Consider the following 19,102-nt stretch of genomic DNA (forward strand, 5'->3'; position numbering starts at 1 on the left):
ATCTGTCTGCTGCTATACTACTGCCCTCTGGACATTTTGGCTTGCTTCAGATGAGGAACTTAGGTTGGGTGGGGAAAGCATGGGCCTAGGAGTGGAGCTTGGTTGGTTGAAGTGAGATACAAGCATAATCAGCATGGACATCACCCAGGAGCTAGCTAGACTCTCACAGCTCTCCCCAGACCCACCAAACCAAGATGTCAACAAGACCCACAGGTGATCCTGTGCACATTGAGACTCAGAGAGCCTGGGGCCATGACAGGATCTCCGAGCCTGCAGGTCAGCGACACTGTGTATGGCTAAAAGTGATAGCCACTTTTACTGTTCTTTCTGACAAATCTAAAGCAAAGTCTTAACACAATACAGGAAAATTTTAAACCTCTATACATGTGACGGATAAGTAGGCAGACAGGTTGGAACTCATAGGAAATATAATTGCCACACATTTTCTTTGTAAGGGAATGTCACAATTTTATTCAATCCAATTATGTCCTTTCCACTCCTTAGAATTTAATTATTGCTACCTCCTAACTATGTAATAGAAGAAGTAGAATAAGTGGTACTCCTTACCTGGGAGGGAGTAAATTCCAGCCACAGAGTGAACTTATGGAGAGAGTCCCCCATCCCAACTGCTAAAATGGGTGAATGATTGGTTCGTGTCTCTGGCCATTGTCTACAAAATTGCTTAGTGATAATTCAGAGGGCCCACAATTTTCTCTACAAATGTCCAAAAGAGCTGGCTGAATGGCTTAAACTGACTGTCCTAACCAGAGGAACTTAATTAAATGAGCTAGTACACAAAATATATGAATGCCCCATCCTATATTCACAGCAGCTCTCCCACTCACTGCTATAAATACCTTACCAGTCCCTTTGGAGTTAGTGGACATGGATATGCTGCCGTTTCCTCTGCTAATCTCTCATTGTTTGAGGGTCTGGCTAAGTGCCACAACGGAAAAGTTGCCATGCTTGTTGCTTTTTTACATGCATGCTTTCCACAAAGTAATTATTACTTCCTGGAGGGCTGAGGGGCTAAATCTAACTTTAGCCAGAGATTTACTCGTATTGTCGTAGATTCTCTACAATTACTACTAAAAGTTAAATGAAAGGTTTTTTTCCCTCCTTATGTGTTCATCTCAGGTATAGGGAATACTTTAGTACTTCATCTGCTTCTAATGAGATTCTCGACAAGAATGAGAGAAAAGTCATCTTATTTGAGAATTGTTACTTCCCTAAATGACAGAACACTCATTCTCAAATTAGTTTTGCTCAAAATGTTTCTCATATCTAAAGTAGGAACAATTTCTTGGATGTGGATCTTAGCCAGGGAAGCCTTAGACTTTTCAAAATTATAATTGCCTCATTACACCAGAGTGTCCACATTTTAGTGGTGAAAGAAATGACTGTTTAGCTTGGAAGACTTTTTAGGCCAGGAAGATAAAAGCCCGGGTGAGGAGTGTGTGTGTGCGAGGGAGTAACAGTGGCCTTCAGAAGATGAAGTGTTAATGTACAGAGGATGGAGACCAGCTGCTTTTCATCTCCACAGAGAGCAGACCAGAGGAAATGGGCTCCCAGGCACCAGGAGAACTTAGGGGGGCTGTAAGTGAACATGTCATGACAGGGAGGGTCCATATTAGAGGAAGGGAAGCCAACAGGATTTCTAGAAGGAAATTGGGACATGACCTGAATATTGTTGTATGTAATTGCATAATTCCTGAATAATGATAGTTCCTAAATTTACCCTTAAAATACTTAATTTCAGGGCACATTATCATCGTCCTTTTCAACAACTCTCCCAACATGCCTACAACTTATAAATCACCATGCTGAGTGTAGTTCAACGGCCTCTCCACTCCCTTGGTGCAGTGAAAGAAGTAAGGTCTTTGGAGCCAGAAGAATCTAGGTTTGATTTCAATTTTGCAATTTACCGCCTCTTTTATCATGGCTCCATTATCCAAACTGTCTGAGTTTAGTATCTTTATCCATACCAACATCATAGAGAAATTTTTCCCATTGAAGATGACATATAGGTTTCCTAATACAAGAGCAGGTACACACTAAGCATTTAATGATAACACTGGGTACCTGATATTATCTACAAGGACTGTGTAGTACTTCATTGTGATACTACAGAAAATCTACTCCTATGTTATACTTAGGAAATGTAGACACCGAGGGGTTAAGTAAGTTGCACAAGGACATAAAGCCAGTAAGTTGGAGGCAGTGATTCAATGAACACATATGTTGCATTTAAAAGCTGGTGTTCTTTTTACTAGGCCACACTGTCTCATATTATAGGAAACAAATTAAGGATATGCTTATCAGCATATGTGCCTATTATTAAAATCCACAGTTTTCAAAGTTCAGGCTCTCAGAAGGCCTAACAAACCTGGCCCACCTGCACTGAACTTGCCCCTCTTCACCTTTTTTTTTTTTTTTTTTTTTTTGAGCATCCAATCTGTTGGGGGTAAGCTGTCATCATTATGTTAGGAGACATATTAGTAAATTTGCTTGGAGGATCTCTCAAAAACTATCAACACTCTGCATTAAAGGGAGATATGTTGGATTTATTTTAGATCTGCAAGCTATTTTTCACCAATTTCTCTTATTTTATCCATTTATTCATTCAACAAACATATGTTGATGTCTGTGTTCCAGATGATGTTTTGGGTACTGGGAATTTACACTTGAAGGATGCTCTGTCTGGTGAAAAAGAAAGGGATCAACAAACAATTGCAATGTGGTGAGATAAGTACTCCATTATAAATGACACAAAGCTCCCAGAAAGAGCAAATTTGGAAAAGTATTTCAGAGTCAATAACATTTGAGCCAGGTCTTATGTGTTGCAGAAGAGCAGATATCTAGTCAAAGACCTTGGTAAAAACATTAAAAATTCTAAACAATTATTGAGCCATATTTACAGAAAATCTTCACATCTTATGTGCTGCAATTCAAACTCATGTTACCTTGATGAAAGTAAAATGTTTTAAGCATGAATGAAGTTAGAATGGTAAGGATACAGTGGAGCTATATTATAACATTATCATCACTAATTCTTCAATAAGAAAGTAAACCAAGGAACAGTCTTCCTTTTAGAAAATTATCTGTTTTAATTTTTAGACACCAAGAAATGACTTGCCTGTAAATCTACACATGAGAGAGGGAAATGTAGGTAGATGCAGTTCCTGGGGTAGCCAAACAGATCACTTTGAGAATGCTTGACTCACTTCCATTTGCCCTTGCAAGATACTTCTACATATTAGTTGGCCTGGAAACTTTCAGGCAATCATTTTTGTACCATATACACTAACTGAAGTGGTCTTTTTTACAACCTCAGAATACCTGAGTCAAGCTACTAGCCATTTCTCTTACATTTATAAATTGCTGCTCTGAATAATTTTGCCTATGAGATGTGTTTGTGTGTGTGTGTGTGTGTATATTTGGAATGTTAAGTTAAAAGTTTTTCTTTTTTTAGTCAAATGCACACCTTTTATATGTAAGTTGCACAAGGACATAAAGCCAGTAAGTTGGAGTTGCTAAAAATTTAAATATAACATACAGTGGAGTGTGTGTGAACATTAAGGGAATAGTATTGGTTTAGGTCACTTATTAATGGTCTATAACTAATATCTTTGAGATACTAGTTCTGGCTTTTATTTGTATCACAAGGACATTAGAAGGAAAAATAATAATTCTGCAAGTTCTGAGTATACATGAAGTGCTTAATGGTAGCAGGAACTATCCTCATAATGGGTTTGGAGTTTGGATTCAAATACACTTTGGTAATTGTCACAATGCCTATAATGGTTAACATTTTTACATATGAGTTAGTATCCAAGAATTTTGTAAGCATGTGCTTGTATATGGAATGGCTGCTCGAGCTATATTTTATTAAATATATCTTGAGTTTGGGTCAGGGCTTGTTCAAAAAACTATAAATGGAAAACTTAACTTTGTGTAATTTATCCCTGCTCCCATCAAAACTATCCCTTCTTTTATGTCACTAAATGTGGAATTTTCTTTGCATGGTTTAATTTTCCAACTTGTGTAATATATGATAAATCCATTTTATCCTGATCTTTTCATGTAGATTTTCTATTTTTTCTCTTACATCTCATTAAATGATATTTCTTTTAAAAATCTTAAACTATTCAAAAAAAATCTTAAACTATTCCAGGGTCTATGTGATAATCACTCATTACAATGAGTGATTGTAATTTGATTGCAAAGAGCAACCTAACAAAGTCATCATAAATAAAAAGTTTTGAAAAGTATTCTTGACTATTAATAATATGAATATTTTTAGCACTCCGAAGTGCGATTTTTTGTTAAAGGTATATACTAACAAACTATTACTATTGTGATATTATCTTTTTTTTTTAAAGATTTTATTTATTTATTCATGAGAGACAGAGAGAGGCAGATGGAGAAGCAGGCTCCCAAGGAGCAGGGAGCCCGATGCGGGACTCGATCCCAGGACGCTGGGATCATGACCTGAGCCGAAGGCAGACGCTTAACCATCTGAGCCACCCAGGAGCCCGTGATATTATCTTTTTGAATGTGACAGTATTATCTTAAGAGTAAAGAAAAAATACTAGCAGTATACTTTATTATAATCTAATACATAAAATAACACTTGATATTCATAAAAATGTTATTCACTTTTTCTCTTATTAAGAAAAAACAATTCTTTGTATAGCAGTTTGATACAAATCATGAAGTAAGTAAGGTCTCTGAAAATAGTATACAAACAATAGATTTTAAATCAAAAATGTTTATTGTAAAAAAGGACCTTTAAAAATTGTTTTTTAAAAAAGAAACATTGATTTCACAAGTCTTCAGGTTGTTTATAGACATCAGCTATAGACAACATCTCACTTTCATACAAAACTCATTCAATCATATAAAAATAAACACAAATTTACATTGACTCATCATCTATACAATTACTTTAAAAAGGCACTTGGAAGGGTGCTGTATGGATTGCATTTGTTGTATGCATTTAAAATAGTTTAAGTACATTACTGAGTTTCTAAGAATCCTTTCTTGCACTTATTCCCATCTTTAATTAATTTTAGAAAATCATTAAAAATTCTTTTAAAAGGTAAGACATGGAGCATGCACCAGGAATGTTCAAAGCTATTCTTTCCCTCCTCCCCCAAGGAGCATACTCTTTATTGGCGAAAACAAAAATGAAAACAAAACACTCAATACATTCTCCTGTGTTTTGTTCTTGTTCTTCTTCTTTTTTTTTTTTTTCTCTTTCTTGGTCTCTCTCTTAAAAATACAGTTTAAAGCATTACAGGTAATCAAAAAAGGCTTTAGTTCAACAATGATAACCAGACATCAGACATGTAATGAAGTAAACTTGGAATACTTTATAAGGCACCTGAGATAGTGTCTGGCAAATTCTCTTCCTATAGGAAATTCTATTACAAACTCTATTACAAAACAATACTGTTCTTTTCAGTTGAAATGATTTGGCAGCAATGTAAATCTTTGCATTCTTTCTTAGTGAGAAAAGATGCTATGTGCTTTTTGCTTCATCTTTTGAAGAGAAAGATTCTTGTCTTTTATCCTCTCAATCTAGCTGTCAGTAAATATATAGTAATTTTAAACTTCACATGGAAAGGATTAAATATGAACACATGGATTTCGTGCTCTTGCAGCTTTTAGTGTGTGTGCCTGTGTGTGCCTGTGTGTGCCTGTGTGTGTGTTTGTGTGTGTGTGTGTCCGTGTGTCTGTGTGTCTATACACATTATTTGGTCGGTAAGCACAAGAGAAAATGCCTTTGGACTTTTATTTGTCATTTGGAGTCGGAGTGAAGAAATGCATTCTGTTCGAGTAAACATTGATTGCGTAACTCAGTGTGCTACACAGCAGCCAGATTCCTCATGTTTGTGCAGAAGAGACATTCTGGAGAAGGTTTTGGAGCAGTTTTTGCACTGGTATTTCTTTACATCCGAGTGGGTCTGCAGATGAGCCCTCAGATTTGACCTGTCTGCAAATGCTCTGTTGCAGTGAGGGCAAGAAAAAGGCTTCTCCCCTGGGGGTGGGGGTGGGGGTGGGGGTTGAGAAAGAAAGACAGTCAGTGTTTTTAGAGGAAACATGAAGTCAGATAACATTCAGATAACATTTGCGAATAACAATCACATTTTGTCAAAAAAAAAAAAAAACTTGATTAAAATTCCCCATAACAGATACTTTTTTTCATATCTGGCCCTTTAAGATAAATTTGAATATCGCATTAAAAAAAATCACACCAAGAATATTGTTAGTGCTGCCAGTCATGCAGAAATATTTCATGTAGTTCTAGGACTTTCACATATTAAAGCTTTCTGCTTCAGCAGGTGCAGCTAATGTTGAGCTCCTCCCAATATTTCCTAATATTTCCCCTTTTCCCTCCTTCTGTATTATGACTAAGGTTGGATAAATGCCTTGGCTCCCTAGGATGATTTTGTGTTAGGAATAAAATATTCAGCAGCAAAAAACAAAACATAATAAAACAATGGAGAGTAAATTCAGTTCTAACTATCCAACTTGCTAAGGGGTGATAGATATCACAGCAAGAATGTTTCCAACAGAAGACTATAGGCAAGCCGTTCACATATCTACCAGAGCAATTGATTAAGATAGCAACATCTGTGTTTGCTGAATACTGGGAGCAGTTTCACAGAACACACATTCAAGTACATCTTTCCTGATTTTTTAACTGATCTTTGATACCAAACCTTCTGAATCTACTTTCCAAAGTCTAAATGCTGTTTGCAGTCTCTGGAGCAGAGGTTGTTAACAAGAAATGGAGTGCTCTGCTCTAACAACTTTTTGAGTCATCAGGAAGTAGCTATAAATGATCATCCATCATTAAAAACACTGTGTCACTACTTAATGCAAATTCAACAGCCAGCCCAGAGCTTCATTCTATCAGACAGTAACATTCCTGGCTACGTTTTTCTCTTACCAGTGTGAGTTCTAATGTGTCCTTGAAGTAACCAGGGTCTGGAAAACGCCTTGCCACAGATCTTGCAGACACAAGGTAAAGTGTGGGTCCGAATGTGCATCTTAAGGGCGCCCAGGCTCACATATTCCTTGTCACAGTATTTACAGCTGAAAGATTTCCTAGACTGGGCGTCACAGTGCAACTGCTTATGTTTGGCCAGCCCAGAAAAAGTTGAATAGGTTTTATTGCATAAATTGCACTGAAACTTTTCAGCTTCAATGGCATGGGGGTCTGAAAGCTTGGATTGTAGTCTTTCCTCTTCATCACTAATGGGGCTTTCTGAGCCACTGTGGTCCTTGGATGAGGTGTCAGATGGAGGAGGGGGGCTCACTCGCCCCAAGGTTGAGGGGTATCCAGAAAGAGGAGAGAGGCCATTGGATAATGGGGAGTGGAATGGAGCTGCCGTAGTCCACACGGTAATGGGGCTGTATGCTCCCGAGCTGAGGATCTCTGGTTGTGGTATGACAGGCACGGGGTAACTCTCATAGAGATATGGGGAAATAATCACTAGGGGAAAGAAAAGGAAAGGAAAGAAGATTAAGGTAAAAAAATAACTTGAAAACACACTAAGGAGCTACTTTGCAACACAACACACACAGAGGACTTTATAATGAAGTAAATAGACTCATTTAGGAAGACATAGGCATTGATAAAACATTTCATTTCCACCCTTGCTGCTACAGAGTTACTGTGCTTTAATGCACATCTACGCCTCCTGCATATATAGTGTGACAGGAGCTATAACATGCTGTGCAGTGAGGGAGTGCAGCCAAGTGAGTGCCTTCACAGTCTGCACTGAGGAGGAAAAACTTATATATTATTTTAAAGATACAAAAAAGTTATTTTCTGTTTTATGCATGGGTTATTTGCAGGTTCTATGACTGTGAGTACAAAGATACGTGTAGATCAAGCTGCTCCCTGAAGGAAAGGAGCCTTATTACATGAAAAAAGCAATAATTCAACATTTACGTATTGTGTTACTCATCCTCCATATACTCATTATGCATGTATATACAAGCTTTAGAAAATGAAGTTGCAAGAGTTGAATGAAGTTTTCCTTGTCAGTTAAGAGTTCTAAAAGTTTTGAATTAAAACTTACCCTAAATGATCAAAAGAATCTGAACTCTCTTTTAGGACACTGTTTGAAAGGAAAACAACTTTGCCTTTGGTTCTTTTGTAATAATATTTGAGTTGTAACATGTATCAATATATATGTATATATATATACATATATATACACACACGCATATATATATATATATAATCTAGAGAGAGAGAGAGAGAGATGATAGATATCATTTCCTTTTTAAATTTTATTTATTTATTTATTTATTTTTTACCTGTGTGTGTGTCCAGTTCGCTGTAGTTGGGCTTTTTGGAGGCGTTGAAATGCTTCTTGACCAGGAAAGAGCGCGGCATCTTGCCGGCGGGTCCGGCGGGCGCCCAGCGCGGATAACGGTCCGGCGGGAGGACGCGGCCGGTCCCTAGAGCATCGCGGCCGGCTGGGCTCAGGCTGGGGCCGCGCTCAGGTGCGGCAGGCGGACGGGCCGGCGCCTCTGAAGTCGCCTGGCTCCTTTACGAACTGAGCCCGTTTTGGCTGGGAGGGTTTTTTTTTCCTCTCTTTTGCAAGAAGGATCCAATCACAGCGGAGAGGTTCAGATTTCAGCTCCTCCCTCTGGGACAGCTGTGAACAGAGGAAGAATCTGTTGTCAGACTAAATTATTCTGGTTCAAAATGGGCTGTTCTTCGGGATTTCAGTGGAGACGAAAAAAAGTGCCTAAGTATTTTCAAGAGAGGTAATTTTACTTCTTTAGCTTGCCAGTTATTCGTGCTCTCAGAGAGCTAGATAAGTCCTAGGAAGTGTGATTTCTAAAGCGGGCCTGGCTTCCAGATGTCGGGTAAAGCAAATGCAATGGGACAAAATGTTCGCTAGAGGAAGGAAAGGGTGTCCTACAAGATCCCAGGTCAGCCTCTGGTATTAATGAGAGCCTATATTTGGAAGTGGCATTCGGAGAGGTTTTACTTGTGCAGGGACTGAACAATTAACTTTTGGCTTTTGAAAAGGCAAGGTAGCTCCGTCAAGACAAAAGCCCCCGTGAGTGAGGAGGGCGCCCCCACAGTGGGGGGCTTCCCTGGTCTGCAAAAGGGGCCGAGCCACATGCGTGAGTGTTCTGAATGCTGGGAATGCACTTCATGTCTTTAAAGGCTCAGCAAAGCCAGAGGCGCACTTCCTCGTGGAAATTAAGTAATCATGTCACCATATTAGCTATGGTGGCTTGAAAGAAATGCTTTGTAGCCCATGAAAGACCTGCTTATCGGAAGAACTGGGACACAACAAAGATAAGAAGGAACGCTGCACAGAGAGAGGGGCAGTATGTAACCTGTCATTAGGAACCAAAATGTATCTCTATGTATTTATATATGTATATATATGACATCTCATATACATATATATAATGAATGGGCCTTTAGAGACAATTATTTCATTTCAAATATTTATCTGCTTTTATATGGTACTATTTTTTTCAGTATAAAATCATCAAAATTCATCTCCGTATCTGCCAGTTTCCTGGATTGTATTTTTAAAGAAAGGATGCCATTATGTCTGCTGCTTGGTTAAAGTTCTAAGGAGCTGATCTAGTAACCAGCGAAAATACTTTGATTTTTTTGTATATGGTATTAAATCTAAAAATCCTCCAAGGTGGCTAATTTTAAAAGTAAAATTTCTACCGTATTTTCAAGCATCTCAGACCATTCCAGACTTTTCTCCCTACCTTTTGCTTAAAGACTGAGGAAAGAACAGATTTGCAACAAGCACCCTACCCTTGTTTCTAACAGGTGCTGGAAGAAAAAAGTGAAAAAGAAAATAATAGTGGTGAAGTCAAGACTTGTAAGAGGAAAATGTATTGTCAGGCTGCATAACTTCTTAATCTTAGGAGGAGAAAACAAACCTGTGTGCTGGTGGGAGGGGGGAGGACAAAAGTAGGGGCACTCACGAGTTTCTGAGCCAATTTCAATGATTCTATTTTTTTCTTCCAACAGTCATAATTTAAATGCCAAAGAAATGAATTTAGAAGAGTCTTTATGTTAATAGGAATAGTATTTGTAGCAGACAGGAAAATGTGAATATGCATTAGATTGCTCTGCAAACTATAAACTAGAGTGTAATTCAGGGCAAGTTTTCTGAGCTTGCTACTTGCACCTGGTTTATTGGAACAGGAGTCCTCCTTGCTCTTTCTGCCCCATTTCCTGCAAAAGGCACATTTTGTTAGAAATATAGTATAGTTGAGCAAAGGTAAATTGTTTGTATTTCTTCCTTTCACTCTGTACTGCCTATTGATAGTAGCAAAGAGTGTCAGAACATTTTGGTATTGATTTCTTGGTAGTTATTACACAAGATAACCTGCTGACGTGTATATTTTAAAAATTCACTTAAAAAGTTTAACAGTAATTCACTATGCTTGAAAAGAAAAAAACAAAACAAAACTTGAATTTGGATTACAGATGCATAACTGAGCCGAGTTCCCCACCACATGTCCAGGGGGGCTCATCACGCATGACACAGATCAGAGTCAGGACATGTTACCGCACCTACTGGGATGAGCAGATAGTGTTCAGGATCGTGTATGAGGCATGTCATTACACAGGTCTGCGTGGTAACTAGTCACACGTAAACCTGTGTGAGGTCTGGTCTGCTGTCAGGAGAAGGAGAGCCTGCGCACTGATAGCATGAGTCAGTCTGCACAGGTGCCCTGCTCAGACACTGCAGAGGGCATTTGGCGCCAGGACGGTGTGGTAAAAACAGGGCAAGGGAAGTAAAATCCCCGCCCCAAGGCCAGCTGCTAGGACTCTGCTAGAACAAGACGGAAGGTTCCCATCCTGCAAGCCAGAGGGATGATATAGAGAAGTTAGCTTTGGTCACTGGCTAAAAGACTGTCTTGCCAAGGGACAAAAATCTTTGCTGAGGCAATGACACCAGGTTTAAAATGTTTCATTTGGGCAAAACAAATCCCAGTGGGTTTTGCTAATGCAAGAAATTAGTCTTAGGTTGACATAATTAGGCTCATTGGAATAGTGAGAAAAGATGCTTATCTGAGATGTTAGGGTGTACACAGCCCAGCTAGGGTGACGCTGGTGGACACAGGTCACATACAACATAAGGAAGGCACAGGCTCAGCCCTAGGCTCCTGACAGCTGAATGTGGGGTAGAGAGAAATGAGGAATGGAGGTAAACTACTGCCCGTGGGCAATTTCCAGGCTCAATGGCCTTGATTCCACCGATGTTCAGTGTAATTCACTTATCATGGGGAAGGTTAGGGCTTGAAAATAACCCTGTGGTGGGGCGCACTAGAGGGTCCCTTCCTTCATGGATCTTCTGTGGGGTATGTGGGATGTTAGAAGCCCATGCAGTCTAATTTCTGGATTGTCATGAATTTTATTAGGGTGTGACTTGATGTGACTTATCTGACAGTCCCTTATTTCCTCTTTTTTTCTGAAGAAGTCAACAAAGATAATTGGTGGAAAACTTTGTAAATTAAAGTTCTGGGCCCTTGTGGGAGGGCCGGCCCCTTCTCCACAGGCTTTCCTGTACTGATGGGATTTCTCCTGGAGACGGGCTTTTTCATGAAAGACATATTCTTGCCTTGCCAGATAGGGAAATAAATTAGAATTATGAGGTTTGGGAATACACCTCAGATTTATTTACTTTGCACAGAGATTTGTGTACATTTAGGAATTTAGGTATGTAAAAAGCGGTGCGGACTGACTACTTAGTTTAGGAAATGGAGTAAATCTAACACCAGAAGAAACCGTGGCTTGGCAGAGGCAGAAACGCCCATCTTGTGCTGGGCCCTGTCTCCCAAAATGAATGGCCTCTCTTTCTAGTTTTCGTTGTGGCAGGATCGCCCTGGAGTGGACAGGGCAGGAATTAACTCCCTTGAATGATATGCAGTTATGGAATACCATTAGTTTGACTGTGATATCTGGAGAATATTATAATATATTACTACTTTTTAAAACTATTTACATAATAGCAAAATGTTTATTATATGTTACTTTGAAGTGTGAATGACAAAGATATGATATTATCTTATGATTTTGTATATATCTGTATTTGTATTTATTTCTTAATATATTTGTATTTATATTCCTAATTCATAATTTAATTCACCCTCAGATAAGATAAACCAATCTCTAAAAGAGAAGTGTTTCCTTTTAGTACCTTGGTTTTTCTATCTGTAAATTATGTTTAATACTTTTCCCTTGTCTCTTTTAGAATTATTTAGGAACAAATATTTCCCAATATAAAAGGGAAAATAATCAGAGCGAGCATAGGATTCTGCTTCTATATTCTGAGCTTCATAACAAGGAGACAGACCCCTTTTCTCTGGGGATGTGAGTGAAACTCACATACACACTCGACATACATAAGTGTATCTACTCCGTGTTGTCAACAGAACCAAATGCGAAGGTGTGTGTGTGTGTGTATGAGAATTGGGGTGAAAAACAATAACAAAAATGGTATCAGGATGTCCCTCTGCTGCTTGAGAATTTCCATTATTTCCTGTGTGTTCCCGGGGCCACATTCACCAGGTTGATAGACATTAGTATTGTGTGTCTGTCTGGAGTTAGTTTTAATGCTATTCGCTCAGTAAGTGGTAATCATATAGAATCAGTAAATATTTAAGATAATTTCTAACAGAAAACCCTGTTTAACATGGGACCAGCATTTTGATGAGATTTATTTTGTGTCAAATCACTTGTATTCTGAATCTTATTTCTAGTGATAGTTTTATAATCCCATTTCCCTTTGAGTTGCTATACGAATCTCTTCAGTGTTCTGTTTGTACCTTGTGGAAAATGTTGATGATCTTATCTGTTAAATGAGAAAGAAGACTTCAGAATGTTAACATTATCTATATTTTATGCAACAACTCAGGGATATGTGGTTGCAAAGAGACACCTATTGGTTAACTTTGGAAAACATATTGCTTTCTTTTTCTGTTATTCTTTTCCATAACTTTTTAACAAGGTCTGCCACCTTGTGGAAAATGGGTGATTTAACTGGACTCTGAGAGCATTAAGTTGCTCCCATGTTGTAATTAGTCCAATTTCAGGTGAATGCCATTTAAATGTTGAATTTTAAATTTATTTTTAATTACAAATGACTTATGTCATTTGTAGAAACACAAATGATACCATACAACAAATTACACTGGCATTTCAAGATAGGTAAGTAAAGAAAATTTATGGTGTTCTTCAATCTGTACAGTTACCAAGAAAGAGGTAGGCAAAACTAACAGTGTTATATTCAAAACTTAGTAAGCACCTCCAGTGACTTTTTCGTATATCCTCATATGATCTCTACAAGGTAGAGTTTTGAAGGTGAGGAACAAGGTGTTCCAAGAACATTCCAAATTAAGGCGATGGAGCCAGAGATGTCTGCTCAGTGGGCCTGTCTGCAGGGTTATGCGCCTTGTTGCTGGGCTCTGCTACACCACTGTGGTTTATAAAGTAGGCTAAAGGTACCCAGTACCAGGCAGTTTGTGGAGATATGGATAATGATACTAGCTACCATTTGTGAATGTTTAATATGAACTGGGTAGTATGCTAAGCACTCCATACACATTGCTTTAATTAATCCCCCAAAGTGGCTAATCCTGCAAAGTAGATATTATCATCCCTGTTTGGAGATGAGGAAACGAAGACACAAATGAAATATCTTGATCAAATCACACTGCTGGCAAGAAATTGGTGGAGGTAGGGATTTTATTTCAAATTCTACTTATTTCACCACTTTGTTATGACTATAATTTCCCACCATAGGTGTGAATTAGATTCATGACCAACTGCAAAACATGGCCACTCTGAAAATTTGCCTTCCTACTTTCTTCCCCACTCAGAGAATACTGACACATGGAGTTTAGAATCTATGGTGTGTGGAGCTTCTGTTTCCATGTCTATCCCATCCTCCACCATCTCTGCTGTGTCTCCCTTTCTACCTAAGAAACACCAGGTCATGGTTGCTTGATTTCAGACTTGATACCATTTACCTCCAGGTGTTGGGTGTGACTTCTGCGAAGACACGTGGACTAGAATCCTCAGTGTTAAGTGAGTAACTGCCATGGTCTTTTGGTCTGCCAAAGGAGACAACCATTAATCATTCATTCTTATTTTATAAACATCACGTGGTTTTTCAAAGCTGGAGGTGATGACCTTTGTTACCTCAGTCTTTAATGAGATTATATGGGGAAAATAAATCAATAGATAAAGAATCAATATGTACAAATATAATGGAGGAGTTCTACCATCAGGAAGTGTCTCTTTCTCTCCATATGTGTGTGTGTGTGTGTCTGTGCATGTATGTGCATGTGTGTGTGCATATACGTGTGTCATATGACTGCCTAGCTCCCAGCATGAGCATCCATTGGTTCATGTATGAGTGGGCATGTTTAGTAGGGTAGGTTGGTCCACAGTCGTTTATAGGCAGGAATTGCAGCCCTTCCTCCAGAAGAACAGGGAGCCAGGCTCGGCAAGCTTGATCCTGTAAGGACACAAAGAGATGAGTGCTTCTGAGTACAGCTCTGTGCCTGTCACTCCAGTATCTCTTTTTGCTGAGCACCCCAGGATGCTATGCTTCAGCTGGGGTAGGGCCTAGAAAGTGAACCTGAAATATGGATTCACTAGAATGCTATTAATCTTTACAGGGTAGACAATACTGCTTTGGAATCTCTAAGGCAGAGGTGATTAAAAGAAAGAAAAAAAAAAACCTGCAGAGGGTGGCTCATGAGAGTACTTGCCATACCTGACAGTGGAACACTACAAAGTATTGATAACCACAGGGGCCAGGGCATTAGCTGTAGCGTCAGCCATGCCAACAGGTATTAGCAGTGGCTGAGACACGTGTGGGTGCCAGTGGGAGTGGAGGTGCTGCCCTGTGAGAAACAAGGGCCTGCCAGATACTCTGGTTCTCAGTGCAGTAAAGGGAGTGCTTGAAGGGAGTAGTTCTTCCTTGCAGAAAAGGTGCCTGGAATATATGGCAGCATATTTCAGAGAGAGACAAGAGTAGTAGGAGGAAGAACGCTATGTATTCTACATGGAAACTGAACACTTGCCCTGAAGACCATGAGGGACAGGTTTGTGGGACTCCCAAATGACTTTCTAGGGTGCTGAGGTCCTAAGTCACTGGGAAGGAAACATAGGTATCACTTATACACCAAGCTGGGGATAGTGAGGACAAGAGGCCAGTTGGCACACGTGTGCTCATATCACTGCTCACATGGACTCAGAGTCAGAAATGCCCTCACTTAGTGCCTTGCCTCTTCTTTGCCTCAGATCTGAGTCATCAACACATCTACCTGGACATTAAAGTTGAAATCTTTTAAAGCAGCAGACTTTGAAACTTTCTAAGACAATTTAGAGAAGCAAACTCTAAATTATGCCATGTTTATGATTATCTCCCAAATTTAGGTCTTGGGTCACAAACTTGGTGGGTCTTTTTCCAAAAGTGTACTTCTGTCAGAGAATATATGGTTTATGAGAGCTTTCCAGGCATCTGCAAGCACTTTGTTACTTTTCTCTGCTCTAGAGACATGGCTTTCACCACCAGTTAAACCAGTTATAGCATTTGCAAGCCCCCAGAAAAAAGATCAAGAGCCTGGCCAGGCAGACCCTTGTTGTGGCTATTTGGAATCACCACTGGTGAATAGATAGAAATATCTGGATTTTTCCTGGACAGAAATGTCATTTCATATGCTGTGATTTTTTTTAAAGTAGACATTTTCCTAAATTATACCATGACTGTTTAAAAAGAAACGTATCTCCCCACACATAGGTAGAGTGATCTTTTCTAGAAGTGCTGTTTGGCTTACCTTTAAAAATTAAAGTCTTAGTATGATAATGGGAAATAAATACTGTGCTTACTCATCCCTTTGGACCTTAATACCCTGTCCTTGAATATAAACCTTTTGCTGGCACTAAAGGACAATTGGCCCCCACTGACCAATTGGCAGGTGAAGTGGCCATCCAGCATAGCTGGCAGCAGAAGAGAATTAAGATCTAACACTGAAGTCATTGTTAATGTAACTCTTGCCAGCAGTTAGAGGTAACTGGCTGACAGCAGTTGTGGAAGCCCTTCTAGGAGCTGGGAGCTGGGTTCCTTTGTCATTGTGTATCCACAGACAGAGATGCCTTCCTTCCCTCTCCAGCACAGCCACACAAACTCAAACTCTATTGACAGATGGAATTCATTATTTCACTTTCAAAGAGCTGGGGACACCATGAATCATTTGAAAGTGATTATGGATGAAAGGGCATGAGAATAATCCTAAACTTTCAAGTTCTCTTGAATCTTCAATATCTTGAATTATATTGTTGATGAGCAAAAGATGATCCAGAACCAGCAATTATCCTTCAGAGAAGTGTAAGGGGATTTGAGTCTTAAGAAGAAACGAAGACAGAATAAAATCATAGACTGTTAGAGCTGGGGACCTTAGCAATATATTGCAGTACTTTCTCTCTCTCTCTCTCTCTCTCTCTCTTTTTTTTTTTTTTTTTTGGCCAGGGAGAGTTAGAAGAGGCTTGCTCAAGGATGTGAACCTCCTTAGCATCACTGGGGATTAGATCTGAAATGTGCTGACTTCTAGTATAAAGCACTAGCGGAAAGTAGCACTAGCAGAGGTATGCCCTGCATGTCTTTTATTCTGAAATGTAATTGATCAGCTTCTGCAAAGTCTCCTTAAAGCCCTTTAAAGAAATCAACATAGAAAGAAGGAATAGATCTCTATTTTCATACTCTGAAGAAATTAGTATCCTGTCCTGCTCTGTTCTCCTCCACTTGTGAAATGGTCCATGTTTAAATTTGGTTCTCATTCTTACACTTCTACACCTGGAACAGAACCACATCAGAACAGATGCCGTTGTGCTATGTTGAAGATTGTTGAAAACAGCAGATACTGCTTAAAGTGACAACTGTACTTTCACCTTGGGAAATATCAGCTTACTTATGGGAAGAAAATGACTGAAGTTTCAAGATGCCTTGGTGTCAATAATTTTACACTGAAGTGCTAAGGAAGACTTTTAAGCCACATCACCCTAAATGGAATATCCTTCTGCATAAAGAAGAACTTACCATGAAAGGATGAAGTGTTCAGCATGATGTCCTGCCTCCCAGTTTTGGGTTTTCTCTTTATAATTAACTAAAGAATGAATTCCCCTTGACCATAAGCTATGATTTTGGAACAGCTTAGTTGCTCTAATGCATAGATACCTTGAATTCTAACCTCCAAATTTTATGAATATGGTGGTGTTCCCAAAGATAAGTTGCAAGTTCTTTAGTCTCTGACACTTATCATAAAGCCAACAAATAAACCTGTGACCATTAAGGAACGGTGAACTTGCCAAGCAGCTGTGGGGCAAGTTCTCTAATCGACAAGGGCCCCCTCCCCGCCATATCCCTCCTGTAGAGACTGTAGGAATATCACTGTTGGGCACAAAACAACAATCCTGTCTCCTCCACATACAACAAACATTTCCCTCATTTCTAAAGATAATAGTGAACATTTATCAAGTTATGATAAGGAATAAAAATGAAAGATATTCATGGTAGCCAGTTATCTTTAAATATGTAGGCTATGGCAAAGTACCTTTGTATAGGGACGACTCAGAGCCAAATTGTCCATGTCATTCCCATGACATAAATCAAAGTGACACTTGTGTCTGTCAGAGTAGAGACTTTATACTGGAGAATAATCACCCACAAGCCTCAGGGAAGTCACTGATTTGACAATGATGTTGAAAATCAAGACTGTTCATCATGAAATGCCTGGGTAATGACAATAGGGTTAGGTATCAGTGTGAGGAGGATGGGTGTGCCCTGTAGGAAGGCTGCCAGAACACAGAACACAAAGGGAGACCTTCCCTGACTCTGCAGTTATTAGCTCTTCTGAGGACACCTGCTGGAAAAATAACTGAGCCAGAACACCTACAGATCTCACTCTCAAATGGAATGGAAACTGAACAGCTGTAGACTGTCCTAGGCAAATTAAATTTACTATTCAGTAAGTGGTCCTATGTATTGTGTAATTCTCTTTTGAAAATAGGATTGAGTTGCTTCTTTTTTCTTTGTACTTGGACTAGAAATGTTGGCTATTTCCACCAGCAGTGAGTCCATGAATTCCAAAGTAATTTTTTTTTAAATTAATAATCTGGAAATTTTAGGAACTGTTATGCTCTTCATCATCATCATCATTATCATCATCATTTCCTCATAAGAACATTTAACTTGTGTATTTTCAAGATATTTCACCAGATAAGCCTCTAGTCAATTCAGGTTGATGAACCACTCAAATGAAGCATCAACATGATTGCTAGTACATTTATGTGAAGAAAATCTCAATTTTTGATTTGGAAAGGAAAATTTAAAATGATTTATCATAAATCCTGTCTTTTTACAGGCGACTTAATATTTCTTAAGCTATAGCAGCCTAGGGATTAAAAAAAAAAAAGGAGGGGGCAAATAAAATCACTTGAAGAGTAGTTCTCCTGCTTTGTCCCATCAGCTTTGTAGAAAGACCTCCCTTCTCAGGTTTTGACCAACTCCCAACTCCACCCATCTTGGTAGTCATGTTAATGTCAGTCTCCTTTCCTGGCCCTGAGTCAGGCCTTCCGCAGCCACCAGAACTGCTGAACATCTGGTGCAAGTTATCAACGCTATCACAAAGCTTCCATGGAGTCCCTGGAGGAGAATGTTCCCTCTGGCTTCCTTTCCAAATGCAGATGCATCTTGCTCAGACTCCGGTGTTGGTGTTCGCATGTGTTCCAGCCCTCAGCAGGGAAAGAAACTCTCACCCAGACTTGCCCTATTCTCAGCTACACAGATCATTGAAAACAGCACCTGCATGGCTTAAAGGTCTTTCTTACAATAGCCTCACACTTTTTACTTACACTTTATTTTAGCTCCCCCTTCTGGAAACTAGGAACAAGAAGTAAGGCCATGGAAGCTTACTCAAAGTACAACGGAAGTGACAAATACTATGCTCCATGCAAACTAACCTTTCCTCTTTGACACTGAACCAGTTGTCTTCAGATTGACACCCATTGATTCAG

At 39.2% G+C, this 19,102-nt stretch overlaps 1 protein-coding gene and 1 long non-coding RNA gene across 2 annotated transcripts; one reads left to right on the top strand and one right to left on the bottom strand.

Moving 5' to 3' along the window:
• Nucleotides 1-4,755: 4,755 nt before the first annotated feature.
• SNAI2 (snail family transcriptional repressor 2) lies at nucleotides 4,756-8,586 on the bottom strand. The gene is made up of 3 exons (XM_035011131.1): nucleotides 8,338-8,586; nucleotides 6,959-7,504; nucleotides 4,756-6,043 (listed from the first exon to the last, which is right to left on the bottom strand). Exons 1-3 carry the CDS (start codon nucleotides 8,414-8,416, stop codon nucleotides 5,862-5,864), a joined length of 807 nt encoding a protein of 268 aa, XP_034867022.1. The 5' UTR covers nucleotides 8,417-8,586; the 3' UTR covers nucleotides 4,756-5,861.
• A 96-nt stretch (nucleotides 8,587-8,682) lies between these two features.
• Nucleotides 8,683-10,938, top strand: LOC118014805. The gene is made up of 2 exons (XR_004680384.1): nucleotides 8,683-8,793; nucleotides 9,527-10,938. It is a non-coding gene; the product is annotated as an uncharacterized LOC118014805 (long non-coding RNA).
• The last annotated feature ends 8,164 nt before the right edge of the window (nucleotides 10,939-19,102 follow it).

This window comes from Mirounga leonina, unplaced genomic scaffold, assembly GCF_011800145.1.
Source record: "Mirounga leonina isolate KUSES-001 unplaced genomic scaffold, KU_Mleo_1.0 Mir_165, whole genome shotgun sequence".
Taxonomy (NCBI): domain Eukaryota; kingdom Metazoa; phylum Chordata; class Mammalia; order Carnivora; family Phocidae; genus Mirounga; species Mirounga leonina.